The sequence below is a fragment of the Trachypithecus francoisi genome, unplaced genomic scaffold (genome assembly GCF_009764315.1).
Source record: "Trachypithecus francoisi isolate TF-2019V2 unplaced genomic scaffold, Tfra_2.0 Contig01558, whole genome shotgun sequence".
NCBI classification, from domain to species: domain Eukaryota; kingdom Metazoa; phylum Chordata; class Mammalia; order Primates; family Cercopithecidae; genus Trachypithecus; species Trachypithecus francoisi.
Window position 1 is genome coordinate 3782152 of NW_022681440.1, and position 17203 is coordinate 3799354.

A 17203-nucleotide genomic window follows, 5' to 3' on the forward strand; every position below is an offset into this window, starting at 1 on the left:
CACAATTGATATATTTTATACTTATTGCAATTTTATTAATATTTTGATTCATATTACATTTAACTTTTGGATTGCCCTAATTGAAAAATTATTCTACAAAAGCAAATAAAATCACTTTGTGCACTCAAAGGCTTACCACTCTGGAAGATAAGGTAAATCTCTATTAGCCGTATGACGTAATTACTATTCTTTTCTTTAGTTTCAACATGGAGCCCAGCTATGACTTCCTACACATCTATGAAGGGGAGGATTCCAACAGCCCTCTCATTGGGAGTTACCAGGGCGCTCAAGCCCCAGAAAGAATAGAGAGTAGCGGAAACAGCCTCTTTCTGGCGTTTCGAAGTGATGCCTCTGTGGGCTTGTCGGGGTTCGCCATTGAATTTAAAGGTATTGTGACTGCCTGAATTTGGGAGGGAATTAATTTGTATCAGGACTGTTTTTATTGTAAGCGTTGCTTTGTAACATCTTGCTTATCTGTTTAATAACCAAATGCTGACCTGTGTCTCCTCCGTCTGGGAAGATACATGTCTCCTCCCTCCCCAGTGAAGATATTCCCGAGGTGCATTTCTACCTTAACTGGAGGAAGAAAGAGGAGGACAAACTGTCCAAATTCATGACCATGTAAAAATAAATTGTGGTTTGTAAAATAAAGAGTTTGATGACATTTAGTAATTATTTTAAGATGGATTTTAACATCTTATAATTTGTTTCTTCAAGATGATTAAATGTAAGTACATGAAAATCACTATTTTTTTTTTTTTTTTTTTTTGGAAACGGAGTTTTGCTTCTGTTGCCCAGGCTGGAGTGCAATGGCTCGATCTCAGTTCACTGCAAGCTCCACCTGCCGGATTCAAGTGATTCTCCTGCCTCAGCCTCCCAAGTAACTGGGATTACAGGCACCCGCCACCACGCCCGGCTAATTTTTGAATTTTTAGTAGAGACGGGGTTTCATCATATTGGTCAGGCTGGTCTCAATCTCCTGATCTCAGGTGATCCACCTGCCTCGGTCTCCCAAAGTGCTGGCATTATAGGCATGAGCCACTGCTCCCAGCCAACAATAATTTCATTTTATCTCAACATTTTCCATATCAACATGTCTGTGCCCTTCCCTGCCTCAGTCACCCATGGCTGGTTTGGCAAGGTTTCTGACGCTGCTCAGAGCTCTTTCCTTTGGTCCTCAGATCAGTGATTCACCGTTGATTTGCTATAAACCATTCCCTGCCATTAACATCCAAGGAAAACAGACTGACCTAAAAACCACCCTCAATTCAGCATTTTGCTATTGGGTCAATCAAAATAAATATGTATTTTTTCAAGTTTATTTCTCATGTGAACAAAATAAAATACAAGGTGTATTACAAAGAATTGGGGAAGAGAATTTAACAAAATATCAATTCACAGTAACGAGGGTTTTCCTTAAAAAAATGAAAATATTTTTATTTATTTACACTTTTGAGTGCAATTCGTATGAAAAATATTTTTGAAAAGAATATATTTTATGTTCCTTACCTCATTACCAGACCTGTTCGTATAGTTTTAAGTAGGCAATTGGTTTGTCTGCTCCCAAACATCAAAATCTGCAAACTTGGTCGGGCACGGCAGCTCACGCCTGTAATCCCAGCACTTTGGGAGGCCGAGGCGGGCGGATCACGAGGTCAGGAGATCGAGACCATCCTGGGTAACACGGTGAAACCCCGTTTCTACTAAAAAATAAAAAATAAAAAACTAGCCAGGGAGGTGGCAGGCGCCTGTAGTCCCAGCTACTGGGGAGGCTGAGGCAGGAGAATGGTGTGAACCCGGGAGGCGGAACTTGCAGTAAGCCGAGATCCGGCCACTGCACTCCAGCCTGGGCAACAGAGCGAGACTCCGTCTCAAAAAAAAAAAAAAAAAAAAAAAAAAAAAAAAGTCTTCAAACTTAGGGATATTTACTAAAATGTGCAATCTTAAAAAGTATACGACTTAGCAATCAGAGTATCCTATGCCTTTGAGATAGTATCCGTCATGTTTAGGAATAGTTGAAAATAGTACTTTTGAGCCTTTGCCACATCATAAGGTAGTTTCTGTGTTAACAAGAATTCACTAAAATGCATTTTACCATGACACTACTTATTATATGATAGCCTCCCCCCCCAAAAAAAAAATCACACAGGCAAGTAAACAAACAAAACAAATCCTCATATAAATGTGAGAGTGTACTTGATCATTGCCCACTGCAACAACTCCTGTTCTCCCCGGCATCCTAAGGCACATGAATAAATGGGCCAATGAATGAATGAAGTATGAAGGGCCTTGCAAATTACATGAAGAAAGAACTTCCTTAATTTTTGTTTGGGTAACCAGCATGGCCATTTAACTGGGGGCTATAGCTCTTGAGGTTTTAAAAGTTCTCCAGTGGAGTCTGTGAAAAATAAAAATCACAGGAAAGAGAATAGTAATGATGCCATTGCATCCAGCCTGGAGCAGTGATGTCATTGCATCCAGCCTGGAGTAGGGATGCCATTGCATGCAGCCTACAACATTGATGTCATTGCATCTAGCCTGGAGAAATGATGCCATTGCTTTTAGCCTGGAGCAGTGATGCCATTGCATCCAGCCTCAAGCAGTGATGCCATTGTATACAGCCTAGGGCAGTGATGTCATTGCATCTGGCCCAGAGCAAGTGCTAGTGTGGATAGTAAGGCAGGTGACAGATCCAGTTCTTAGGTGTGATGGGAAATAGCAGGGGCACCAGGCAGTTGTGCTGTGCAACAATTCGCAAGTCCTGGCTAAGGCAATCTACCAGGCCTCTGATGCAGGCAAGCTCAAAGGTATGCTTAAGTGGAGCAGACAAGGACAACACAGAACACAGCCTGCTATGAAGTCATCTAGTTAGAAAGCCTGGCAAATTGTAAGCAAAAAAAGTGCCAGTGATTTATCACTGAACATCCTAAAGTGACAACTAAGTAATGGAACTAAAAGATTAGATGCAGTTCATTGGGAAAAAAATCCTGCCATCAGAAATCAAAATTAGTGGCTTAAAGAAGAAAGTTGTGTAGGTGATATTTAATCAAACGGGAAACTAGACTAAAAGAGATTTATAACCAAAAATGATCAAAAAGAACAAAAGGGCAACAGACATATATTAATAGGTGTGTACTGGGAAATTTTTTATTTACAATAGGGGAAAATACTACGAACAAGGCCAATGCTTCTATTCACTAGATGCTCAGTACATTGTGTTGAATGATTGAATAAAAAATCAGAAAAAATTGAGCAACTTTTATAGTACCTACAGGTTTACTTATTTGATCTGTATTTCCTTAAAATAATGTTCTGTGTTCTATATGGGATTTAATGCAGTTACAAAGCAACATGTCAGCTACCATTTTCAAAATCCAAGTGGCTTTTCAGTAAAGCAATTAGCACTGGTTCGAAGGCACAAAACAAGAAATATACATAAAATATATATGTATCATTTAATCTCAAATTCTTAAATGAACAAACTTATATAATCTATATTATATATAGATTTAATCAAAGTATGTAAATTATATATAAGAAATATAGTTTATTAAATATAACACATTATTATTATAGATTATTTATCTAATGCATATAATGATTAAGTCAGTGATCACCAAAGACATCTCTGTTTGGTTGATGATGATACACAGATTATTAAAAATATGATTGAAGGCCGGGCGCGGTGGCTCAAGCCTGTAATCCCAGCACTTTGGGAGGCCGAGACGGGCGGATCACGAGGTCAAGAGATCGAGACCATCCTGGCTAACACAGTGAAACCCCGTCTCTACTAAAAATACAAAAACTAGCCGGGCGAGGTGGCGGGCGCCTGTAGTCCCAGCTACTCAGGAGGCTGAGGCAGGAGAATGGCGTGAACCCGGGAGGCGGAGCTTGCAGTGAGCTGAGATCTGGCCACTGCACTCCAGTCCGGGCGACAGAGCGAGACTCTGCCTCAAAAAAAAATAAAATAAAATAAAATAAAAATAAAAATATGATTGAAAATATTGAATCAATACAGTTAATCAGTTTTCTTTTTCTTCCTCCAGCTTCCCAAAGTTTAGCATTTTTGTTTTCGCTTTTTCCTCTTCCATTATATATTATCTGTTTCTAGCAGGATGGTAGAGTATAGGGTTATACTTCTTCATTTAGAGATACTTTAGATGGTCTATTGAAATAGAAAATTAAAATATTAAGGCTACCAGAAGATAACTGAAATTGACTGCAGAGCAACATGACTCTGAAGAGAAAAGTTTTTGTATTTTTACTTGGGAAGAAGAAATACTTAATGCAGCCTAAAGTGAATGCCTAATTGAGGGGCCCCAGAATTGGGCAGGTCTCTGCAGGGTATCTGTGGAAGTGACTTAACTTTCCTTGAGTTTTACATTCTTAACATCCTTTCCTGGCAGAGGTGTCGTGGAGATTAGAATTAAACCAGAAATGCACCTCGTTCAGTGTCTGGTACATAATAAGCCCTCAATACATTTCAGCAATTATTATAACTAAGGTAGAACTATTGGCTGTTAGTACATCCAGGGCACAATGTTTGACCATCATCTATCAGTCAATATATTTTTTTCTGCTAAGTTTGACGTTTACTCCATTAAGACTAACAACAGAAATATGGTAGTAAAAGAATAAGAACGATCATCCATCTTCATCTTCTAAGTTTGTCTATTGTTATTCATATAAGAAAGTGCTCTTAACTTTCAGGAATTAAACTGTTTCATTTTGAGAAGCCAAATTCTCCAGTCTTTTCTGAAAGGTGTGGCATGATTTTATGTTAATATGTTTGATGTACAAAAGTTAGAAAATGAACCTCAATTTTTTCAGAGTCAATTTTTCTTTGATTCAGCCCTAAAATGTACAGCCAAAAAAGCATAAATATATAAAAATGTAGAACTACATTTTTTATGTAGATGAAGGTAATTTTATATCAATTCTGTGGTAAAATGTGGTTTTTAAAATGGAAATATAATTTTATTTAAAAGGCATTTATTATTTAATTAATAGTTTCACTTGGTCATTAGCCAATCAATCAATATTCTTTGAGCATTTCTTACTTATTTAGGGCACTGTTCTGGGCCCTAAATAACACAATTAAAGAACCAACCCAACAAACAAATACACAAATAAGAATAAAATTCCTGCTCTCATGCAGATTACATTCATTTCTTTTGCAGAGAAACCACGGGAAGCTTGTTTTGACCCAGGAAATATAATGAATGGGACAAGAATTGGAACAGACTTCAAGCTTGGCTCCACCATCACTTACCAGTGTGACTCTGGTTACAAGATTGTTGACCCCTCATCCATCACCTGTGTGATTGGGGCTGATGGGAAACCCTCCTGGGACCAAGTGCTGCCCTCCTGTAATGGTGAGTGCACGCTTGGGTATTTTCTAGAAATACACCTTTCCTTTCAAATGCAGCATCTCATTGAGGAAATGGTTTCACATTTCAGCATGTATTCCTCTAATCAGTGGTGAGGATTGCTTAGAGAGCTGGTGTGGAATGAGTATCAGGCATTCATTGATCATTTAATGCAGCTAGTGTGTTAGCCATTCTCATAGGATTCTGGGAAGAGCAATATTTTTCCTTCATTCATACAGTTTGACATTTTTCACTTCTGTTTTTGTGTGTTCTAGGCCTGTTCTTTATAAGAGGTGCTAATTAGCCTTCCCTAGTTACTTTTGTCTCTCTCTCCGTCTGTCTGTCTGTCTCTCTCTCTCTCTCTCTCCCCCCGTATATAAAATACTTACATCTGGCCGGGCACAGTAGCTCACGCCTGTAATCCCAGCACTTTGAGAGGCTGAGGCGAGTGGATCATGAGGTCAGGAGTTCGAGACCAGCCTAACCAACATGGTGATACCCTGTCTCTACTAAAAATACAAAAATTAACTGGGCGTGGTGGTGCGCACCTGTGATCCCAGCTACTCAGTAGGCTGAGGCAGGAGAATCACTTGAACCTGGGAGGTGGAGGTTGCAGTGAGCTGAGATTGCATCACTGCACTCCAGCCTGGGTGACAGAGCAAGACTCCATCTCAAAAATACACACACACACACACACCTATTTATCTGTATATATAGAGAGAGAAAAAACAAATATCTATACATTTGAATGGGTATGTCATATACCCCCAAAACAGCAATAGTTTGTAATTCCTTAGGAATTAAATTAGTAAAATCATTGAATCAGCATTCAAGGACAGACGACACTAACCTACAGTGATAAAGTCAGACAGCAGCTGCCCTGTGGGTGTGAACTGGGGAGAGTGGGGCGACACTCTGGCTGCTGGCCACGGTACATATCTTAACCTAGGTGGTGGTTTCAGGGGGGTCTCCACAGGCAAACACTCCTCAGGCTGTGGACCCATGACTTGTACCCTTTACATTTTGCATGGTATGTATTTATTAAAGAAGAAGAAGAAGGTAGAACTTTATGGTTTTTGCAGAGACATTCATTTCTAGGGTTATTTTAAGATGAACTCAAAGACCAGTTTAGTTTGATAAACTATGAAACAAACGTGTTTTCCTCAAGACAGCCTAACAATACTACTGGCACCTTCAGGCCAAATAAGCATTTTAAATATTACCGTACAAGAGGCTGGGCGTGGTGGCTCATGCCTGTAGTCCCAGCACGTTGGGAGGCTGAGGCGGGTGGATCACCTGAGGTCATGAGTTCGAGACCATCCTGGCTAACATGGAGAAACCCCCTTTCTACTAAAAATACAAAAAATTAGCCAGGCGTGGTGGCATGTGCCTGTAATCCCAGCTACTTGGGAGGCTGAGGCAGGCGTATTGTTTGAACCCGGGAGACAGAGGTTGTGGTAAGCCAAGATTGTGTCATTGTACTCCAGCTTGGGCAACAAGAGCAAAATTCCATTTCAAAAAAAAGAAGAAAAAAAAAAACAGAAAGAAAGAAAAGAAAAAAGTATATAAGAAACTGAAATCAAACAAGCAAAACAAAATAAAACAAAACCTACTTCCCTGACATGTTCTGCTATTTCTATGTTTCTAAGTCCATTCTCTTATGACCCTGCAAGCTTTTAAGTTAAGGAAGTGTGTTTGTCTGGACCCAGCAGTAGTGACTGGCACAGAGTAAGAACTTACGCCAGGTGTGGTGGCTCACACCTGTAGTCCCAGCACTGTGGGAGGCCAAGGCTAGTGGATCCCTTGAACTCAGGAGTTTGAGACCAGCCTGAGCAACATGACGAAACCCCATCTCTCCCAAAAACGCAGTACAAAACTTAGCTGGGTGTGGTGGCTCATGCCTGTAGTCCCAACTGCTTGGGAGGATGAGGTAGGAGGATTGCTGGAGCCCAGTAGGTGAAGGTTGCAGTGAGCCGAGATCCTGCCACTGCTCTCTAGCCTGGGCAACAGATCGACAGATGGAGAAAGTTAATTTTTGTGTTTTAAAATCATGATTATAGGCCAGGTTATGCATCAGTCCTTTCTAGTCATCTGTTTAATTAAAAATTCTGATAGCTTAGTCATTGGTTTACTTGCTTTGGGAGACTTTTCTAAATGGAAAGTTATACAGTCCCTCTTTTCTAAGTTTATTAAAAACTAAAGTAAGAAGCATGTGGGAGCTTAAAATAGAACTCAGCGTGCTCATACGTGAGGGAGGCAGTGAGCCAGAGTGGCTTTGAGGTAAAGAGAGCCTTTGACCTAGCATTACAAGTCAGGACCATGGTCTCCCTGGTGCCTGCACAGCCCCCAAAACAGGACGGAGCCAAGCTAAGAAGTGGGTGTGACTTGGTGAGAAGGTGGGCAGGAGGGAGCTGGAAGTCTCCGCCCAGCACCCACCCTTCCCTGTCCTGGCCCAGGAGGGGCCGCACCTCCACCCCCTCCTCTCTTGCCGCCAGGCTGGGTGCCCGTTATATCATGAGCGGCCTGGGCAGTGCATGCGGGTGGTTCTGGTGCCTGCCATATACTCTTGCAGTTGGCCAGGGGCCGGCGGTGAGTTGCTGTCCAAGGTCCTGTGGATCCTCCCTTCTGGGCGAGGCGTGGCCAGTGCAGGCAGGGCCGGGCTTGTGAGCCAAGGGCAGCACTGAAAGGAGCGCCCTGCAGAGTGACCAGATCTCGCCTCACCTCCTCCCGTCTGTGTCACTCCAGACAAGATACACAAGGCTGAGAGTGATGCCAGTCTCTAGGTCACAAATGTTAGGAGGATAAATTCCACAGGCATCAGGCTCCCCAAAACTAGTAAATCTTAATTCTGAATGTAACTGGTTTCCAAAACCATTTTGATGTAACAAAGGGCAATAACCTCAAACCCTTTTGATTTGACACCCAATCAATATAACTATTGAGCATGCAACCTCCATCTCTGCAACACATTACAGTACTGACTGTCTCCGCATCTGTGTTATAGACCCCATAATTACTACATGAACGCAGACATTTAAAAAGATGGAATTTGAGACCAGACAAAGCTGCTCATGCCTGTAATCTCAGCACTTTGAGAGACTAAGGCAGGAGGATCGCTTGAGGCCAGGAGTTCAAGACTACTCAGGGCAACATAGACCCCATCTCTACAAAAAAATATAAAAATAAAATAAAATGAGCTGGGTGGGGTGGTGCACCTGTGGAGTTGCAGCTACTCAGGAGGCTGTAGCGGGAGGACCCCTTAAGCTCAGGAGGTTGATGTTGCAGTGAACCGTGATTGGATCACTGCACGCCAGCCTGGGCAACAGAGCAAGACCCTATCTCAAGAAAAAATAATACTAATTTTGGGTAAAAATTCTAATTTTCTTTCTTATATCCCAGAAAATGATTTTTGCATCCCTTGGTGTATTTTTTCCCCCACTTCAGATATCTTTAGCAATTATATAGAGTCTGGTGTGAGGCAGATAAAAGTAGGTAGCGAAATTGAGAAAAGATCATGAATTCTGTACTTTTGTTAACTAATAATACAAAAGGCATTTAATTTATATTAAATTCATTACAGTTGGATTTGTGGGGAGTGATAAAACTTTAGCCATAGAAAAAGCATGGCTAAAGTATATATGTATAAACTTTATAAAGTGTATACACTTTATATATATTCTCTCTATATACAGACATATGTATATTATGTATATTAATTCATGCACACATATATAGGAATTATACATATATACACACCTATATGTATATATATTCACATATTCCTATATATAGGATATATACATTTTCTTATATATATATTCCTATATATAGGTTATATATATGAAACTAAATTTTTCATTAGAGATTGTTTCACTTTCCATTTCTGAAGATCTGCGGAGTGAGGCACAATTTATTTTTCCAGTCATCAAAGAGCATCACGCAAGGAACACTGATTTCCCCATATGGAGTATTCTATTTACATGTAAATAAAACTCTGTATTCGAAATCTGGAAAGCAGAGATGGCTTCTCCTGTAGTGCATCTTGGATCTCTCATGGAGAGCAGCATGTTTTATGCATGAACCTGTGTCTGTGATTTATTCAGATCTCCAGTTAACCTTGGGGCCTTTTTCTCTACTTTAAATATTTTGATAGTTCCTACATCCTGGGATGCAGTAGGTGCATTTTGGACCAGTTTGTTTTAGATGCGTGGTGTCATGTTTTTCCTGGTTATTCATCTATTACCTACAAATTTTGCTTATTGAAGTTTTTTGTAGAATTGTAACTGAAATTGAAACAAGGTAGAGCCCCTTTCATGGGTCAGAATGACTCTGTTTGCTAGTTTTGTGTATTCAATTTGGTTCTATGTGATTGCCTTTATGTATGAGATGTATGTATTCTAATTAGCCAGATGGATAAGCAAGCTTCTTGTTAACATTAGCAATGAATGCTCTTGTATGTCTTTATTCATTTAGGCAATAATCTGTTTAATATGTTAATTACCAAATAACAAACATTTATTTATTTTTCCTCTGTTGTTGTATTAAAATTAAATAACTCCTAAGGTGAGAAGCACCATGGCTGTTTCTTAGATTAGCACAGTAACACAGACATAACAATTATTAAGAATTAGGCCGGGTGCAGTGGCTCAAGCCTGTAACCCCAGCACTTTGGGAGGCCGAGACGGGCGGATCACAAGGTCAGGAGATCGAGACCATCCTGGCTAACACGGTGAAACCCCGTCTCTACTAAAAAAAAAAATACAAAATACTAGCAGGACAAGGTGGCGGGCGCCTGTAGTCCCAGCTACTCAGGAGGCTGAGGCAGGAGAATGGCGTGAACCCGGGAGGCAGAGCTTGCAGTGAGCTGAGATCTGGCCACTGCACTCCAGCCTAGGAGACAGAGCGAGACTCCGTCTCAAAAAAAAAAAAAGAATTAAATAAAAATTCTCTCCATATTTTTCTAACACAAATGTTTGGTCATGTATGAAACATGTAATTGTTGTAGTTCTGGTGCTTAGCTTTCTGATCTGAGGAATAACTGACAGGCACAAGCACCATTTATCAAGGTAGTAAAAGACAGAAGTTCTGAGTCAGTTTTCCTTAATTTCATCTTTGGCTTTTTTTAAATGTCCTCTAGTATCATAAGGCAATCCTCTTTTATTCTGTCCTTGGACAAAGTGTTTCTTTGTAGTTATACTTTAAAACATGTATTAGTCAGGGTTCTCTAGAGGGACAGAACGAATGGAATAGCTACATATATAAAGGGGAATTTATTAAGCATTAACTCACATGATCACAAGTTCCCACAATATGCTGTCTGCAGGCTGAGGAACAAGGAGGGCCATTCTGAGTTCCAAAACTGAAGAGCTTGGAGTTTGATGTTCAGGGGCAAGAAGCATCCAACCCAGGTGAAAGATGTAGGCTAGGCCAGTCTCTCATTTCACATTTTTCTGCCTGCTTATATTCTAGCCATGTTGGCTGTTTATTAGATGGTACCCACCCAAATTAAGGGTGGGTCTGCCTTTGCCATCCCGCTGACTCAAATGTTAGTCTCCTTTGGCAGCACCCCCACAGACACATCCAGGATCGATACTTTGTATCCTTCAATCCAAAAGTTGAAACTCAGTATTAACCATCACAAAACATATGGCCGGGCGTAATGGCTCACGCCTGTAATCCCAGCACTTTGGGAAGCCGAGGCAGGTGGATCACGAGGTCAAGAGATCGAGACCATCCTGGCCAACATGGTAAAACCCGTCTCTACCAAAAATACAAAAATCAGCTGTGCTTGGTGATGCGCGCCTGTAGTCCCAGCTACTCAGGAGGCTGAGGCAGGAGAATCTCTTGAACCCGGTAGGCGGAGGTTGCAGTGAGCCAAGATCGTGCCATTGCACTACAGCCTCGTGACAGAGCGATCAGAAGATGTTCTTGATAAGAATTAGTTCACCATCACTAATAATTTGGGAATCAAAATTTTGGCCCAGTGATGACATTTTTCCACTTTTTACTTATACTTCTTTTTTTTTTTTTTTTTTTTTTGACACGGAGTCTCCCTCGTCGCCCAGGCTGGAGTGCAGTGGCCGGATCTCAGCTCACTGCAAGCTCCGCCTCCCGGGTTCCCGCCATTCTCCTGCCTCAGCCTCCCGAGTAGCTGGGACTACAGGCGCCCGCCACCTCGCCCGGCTAGTTTTTTCTATTTTTAGTAGAGACGGGGTTTCACCGTGTTCGCCAGGATGGTCTCGGTCTCCTGACCTCGTGATCCGCCCACCTCGGCCTCCCAAAGTGCTGGGATTATAGGCGTGAGCCACCGTGCCCGGCCTACTTATACTTCTTGTTTAAAATTTAAAACTAAATTTTTAATGGAAAAAGATCATTTGCAAAGTGATATGTTTCAATTTTATGTGACTGAGCGGAATTAAAATACATTTTCATTCTATATTTGTGTGTGTGTTTTTTTTTTAACTTGAACTTGAAGCTTTTGAGGAGAAAGAAAAGATAGTTCTGACTTACCCTGGTTGACCTTACATGGTGATGGTGGAGGAAAATATCTGAGGGATGTGTCTGCCTTGGTAGAGTGAGTGACGCCAGGATTCTACTGGAAACCTTCAGTTTTGGAGCTTACAGAAATATCCTCCATCTAAAAGTGAAAATAAAATGTTTCTATTTAAAACTGGAAAAAACTAAATAGAAGTGTTTTAGAGTGATAACGTGATTTTGAATTAAGACACTAGCATGAAGGCTGAGCTTAGTTAAGTAAAAATCGCTGCCAGCTGGTCATAAACAGATCAAAGCTGTCAGATGTCTGAGCTGTTTTCCTTTGACTTTTAGAATACAATTCAAGTTTTTCAAGCGATTGTAATGCAGGGGTTAAGGAAATTTCTTAACTAATCATCATTAACAAGATGCCTTAACCGTAGCATTACCATGTTCTAAGGAGTTTTATTCATCATGGAAAATATTCTGTCCGTCAATTAAGATTTAACATAATGCTAATTAACGTTCAAAGGATTAAACATGTTATCTCTAACTTTTTTTTTCCTTTGAGGCTTGAAAATTGCTATTGTGGCTGGGCACAGTGGCTCACGCCTGTAATCCCCTGTAATCCCAGCACTTTGGGAGGCCAAGGCAGGCAGATCACGAGGTCCGGGGTTCGAGACCAGCCTGCCCAACATGGTGAAACTCCGTCTCTACTAAAGATACAAAAAAAAAAAAAAACCCAAAACATTAGCCAAGTGTGGTGGCACATGCCTGTAATCCCAGCTACTCGGGAGGCTGAGACAGGAGAATTGTTTGAACCCAGGGAGGCGGAGGTTGCAGTGAGTGGAGATCACACCATTGCATTCCAGCCCGGGTGACAGGGCAAGACTCCGTCCCCCCCCCAAAAAAAAAGAAAGAAAAGAAAAGAAAAAGAAAAATGCCATATCAAGGAGAAATGAGCTGTAGAAATATAACCTTTCTGAAATACTGAAGATAATTCTGAATTCAAATCAGTGACGGTATATCTAAGATAGGAAGTGCAGTCAGGCCACAGCCAGCATGGTAAGGGTGCAATAGGCTGTACTGAGTGGCTCCTGCGCTGGTCAGTGCTCTATGCTAAATAGATGAGCGGAGCGGACTTGACCCCTCCTTATGTAAAAATATAAGGAAATAGAGTACTGGCAATGTAAAGACTGGATATCAAATGGCTGGGATTTAATTGGAGGTCTGTTCCATGATGCTTTAAAAAGTGCTTTGAACATCTGTGTACAGTGTTTTTCATTTTCTTAGCAAAAGTGAAGCCAAAGTAAGATAACTCGGGAAAAATTAAGACATACTCACACATACACGTACACACAGACATACCCCCCCGCCTCCCCCACACCTCTCTATGTTTTATAAGCCCTAACTTTCTAATAATGGATTCCTTTAGTTTTAAATCGAACTCATAGGAAGAGACCCCAAAAGCGTTAGTAATTATACATGTTGCTTTTTTACTGAAACTATAAGATAAAACGTTAAAACAAACAAAACCCCCTAAAAAGCAACACATTTTCCCTTTTAGTCCCATATTAATATAAAAGTGATGGAAAACTGATATAATCTTTGTATCTCTTAGGTTAATATGAGGATTGACTTTGAACAGACAACTCTGGCTAGACTTTCTAAAATAATTTAATCATTTGTCTTTACAGAACCTGTTCTATTATTATTATAACTGTTTCCCTTATTATTGTAATACATCTGAGACATGGCCATGAAAATAATATTAGGTTTTTCTCCTAAGTTGCATTACTTCTTACCTGGTAAATCTTTGTTTTTCTATTACGTTGATAGCAATGCAAAACAAGATTTTAACATATTATTTTGTTAAGTTTTCAGTAAATGTGCTCACGTATTTGATGTGTTTCAGCTTTGGCTCACCTGTCACGTGCACTATTATTATTGCACAGCACCTCACTCTCGGTTGGTTTTATTTTCAGCTCCCTGCGGAGGCCAGTACATGGGATCGGAAGGAGTAGTTTTATCACCAAACTACCCCCATAATTACACAGCTGGTCAAATATGCCTCTATTCCATAACGGTCCCAAAGGAATTCGGTAAGGATGTCCTTTTATTTTTAATTCATTGTCATGTTTCCTTTCAGGGTTAATTTTTCTCTCATCCGATAAACAGGTATTCTAGAGCTTAGTGAAATAGTTCATGTAAAAGCAAATGAGTTGCATTTTAGTAGCAGGCTTTCCAAACATATCCCACACAATGTCCGTTACAATCCTTTTACCAATGTGATATTAAACGCTTACAGTCCCCACTAGGGTTATGATCCAGAATAATCAGAGAGAATTAATTTGGCTTTTTTCTTAGGTTTCTCACACGTCGTTCTTTCCATTGGTTGTTTTTATGAGCAAGGGAGGATTTCTCATAAAGTAGAGGGTGGGTCAGAGCGCTGTGTGCATGTCTGTGCATGAATGGCACGTACATTCAGTGAATTCAGTAACCAGATCGTGATCGAAATCACTGCATCCTTGAGTCAACCTGTAAGTGCTCAGGGATGGAGAAGCAGGCACAGTCCTGACTGTTTCACCTGCTGAACCCTGACTTTCTATTTCCCTCCTACACCTTGTGTCCAATTCGAGCAAATTTTCCAAGATGACTTCATTTCCAGAAGAGCCTTCCCTGGTCGCTCTGCACTTCATTTATGTGATGCTCATCTCACTCCTGACCAGGACCATTTATCTTGGATCGGATTCTTTTCTGGAGTAAACCGGATAGTAGCTATCGTCATCTTAAAGACGATTTCCCTCTTTCCGTTAGGAAAATTGAAAACGCTACCTAGTCAAGGTTTTTATATATGTCTGAGACAGCAATCACTCACTCAGCATATAAAGCAGATAAAAATTCTAATGTTAGACTGTATTTGAGGTAAAGCATTTTTAACATATGACAAGAAAGTTATTTGATGGGTAAGAAACTGGTGTGTGGGAGACATTATTTTTATAAACTTCTATTATGTTATGATTCCCAGGCTTCTTACGAATTTAATAATGCACACCCTCCCTGAGCCTTGCTGTTCCCTTTGTTATGATAAATGGACAATGATACCTAAAACGGGTTCTAGATTCGAACTCTTTAAGTTGGCCCAAATTCTTTAAAGTCCCTCATTTAACTTCAATCTTAATTTAGAATTTGAACAAAATACATTTTTCTCACCTAAATGCTCAGCAGTATTCCCCTGATTATCACAAAAAAAGTCTTTTTTATGAATGCATGACAAAATATACTTACTACAATGAAGTTTAGCAGCCATATCCTATTATTTTAGTTAAATACAAAATATTGTTGTCATCACTACACAATTAAAATTTTTCAGCTAAAAAAGTCATACTCATATCCTAAATATTGATTATAATTTCCTGATGTGAAAGGTTTAATTACACAAACACATCACATCCCATCTGGCAGAAAGTCTCAGTGTGGAATAACATAGTTATAGCGAATCTTTAATGAAAATGCATTCTGTCTTTTACTTTCTTCCCCCATTCCTTACTTTTTCCTACGAAATAAACTAATTAACTAAACAATTAATCTCACAGTATTTGTAAGTCCATGGATGCAAAGATGAAATGAATCTGGTCCATGCCCCTCTCAGGCTTATGGTGTGGGAGTGAGGCAGACGTGCCATCCAGACATTACAGGGTGACGTGATCTTTACCAGGTAGGAAGAGGCTGCTTCCTGTCTGTCGACACAGGCTGAAAATGGGAAGCAATATTATCAATAAGACAGGTCTTCAGAAAACCCAGTTTCCTCTATTCTCATCTAAAACCATAGCCAAGAATGCTTTCTAAAACACAAATCTAAGCATTTTAGTATCGTGATAAACATTCTTACTCACTCCTGTTACCTACAGAACAAAGTGTTTATGTTTCAGGGTGGCCTTTGAGGTCCTTGCCACAGACCTTTGCATTCCAATCCCCCTGTTTGTTTTTTGTTTTTTTTTTTTTTTTTTTTTTTTTTGAGACGGAGTCTCGCTCTGCTGCCCAGGCTGGAGTGCAGTGGCCGGATCTCAGCTCACTGCAAGCCCCGCCTCCTGGGTTTACGCCATTCTCCTGCCTCAGCCTCCCAGGTAGCTGGGACTACAGGAGCCCGCCACGTCGCCCGGCTAGTTTTTTGTATTTTTTAGTAGAGACGGGGTTTCACCGTGTTAGCCAGGATGGTCTCGATCTCCTGACCTCGTGATCCGCCCGTCTCGGCCTCCCAAAGTGCTGGGATTACAGGCTTGAGCCACCGCGCCCGGCCTGTTTGTTTTTTATCCACGGAGTGTTAGCTGAAGTTGACTGTTTGCTGCGTTTGTCCCCTCTACCATTTTGCTTTTTGTATTCCATTTGCTGATATAATTTCTTATATTCCATTCTTCCACGAATCCTTCTTGAAGAACTAGTGATAGTGCCATCCCCACGGTGAAGCATTGACGGTTCCCGCGGCTGAAGCCCCACAACCCTTTGTTTGTTCTTCTCATCACATTCTCATGATTTCTAGCAGCAGCGTGGATAGCACTGAGTAGCTTTTCTCTCTTGGAAACTGAGTTTGCTCACTAGGGCTGACTGTGAGTGACGAGTTAGAACCCAGGTGAAGGAGGCGCCTCAAGGAAGATGTCAGGGCCATCTCTAGAATGAGCTGGGCATTCCTCCTGGCTCCTGATATCTTGCACTCAAAATCCATATTTCTCGTGGAAATTACCGAACACGCTCGAATGTGATAGTCCTGGGACAATGTTAATATCGCCTTCCCTCCTTTTTTCTTAGTTTCTAATATGAGGTGGATGTCAGCTAAATATTTCTTGAAAAAGAATAGAAATTATCTATGAATGATTCGCTTTTTTGACCCAAGTTTTTGGCCTCCAATATGATAAAAATCTAATGAACTTGGGGAGGTGGTGGGTGGGTTAGGATGGTATAAGCAAGATCTGTAGAGAAAGTATTAAGTCCTCTCCCTCTCTAATTTCTGAAAAAAGTTTTTAGTGCATTTCATCTATTGGAAAAATTCACCTAGTCTATATGACTTCTTTGTGTTTTTCTCTGGGAAATTATAAAATCTTCAAAGACAATATTAGATACGTGTGTATGGATTCAGTTACATAAATATATGTATGTGTGTCTATACACATATGGGCACACACACTGTTACAGTTAGATTACTTTCATCATACTGACAAATATGAACAGTAATTCTTTCTATTGGAATTCTGACACACACAACTAGTGCACACACCTCCATTTCTTGTTCATAATGGTTTAGAATGATTGTAGTGCAAATCTTACAATAAATAAGAAAAGGATTAGTTTTTTATTGCTTGTAA

General features: G+C 40.4%; 1 protein-coding gene across 1 annotated transcript in view; it reads left to right on the forward strand.

The window, feature by feature from the left end:
* The window catches only part of CSMD1 (CUB and Sushi multiple domains 1), a 2074981-nt gene that overhangs the window by 1781126 nt on the left and 276652 nt on the right, over positions 1-17203 (forward strand). Inside the window, exons 29-31 of the mRNA XM_033177634.1 lie at positions 200-387; positions 5181-5375; positions 13829-13945. Coding sequence (XP_033033525.1) covers positions 200-387; positions 5181-5375; positions 13829-13945 — 500 coding nt within the window. The remainder of the gene's footprint in view (positions 1-199; positions 388-5180; positions 5376-13828; positions 13946-17203) is intronic.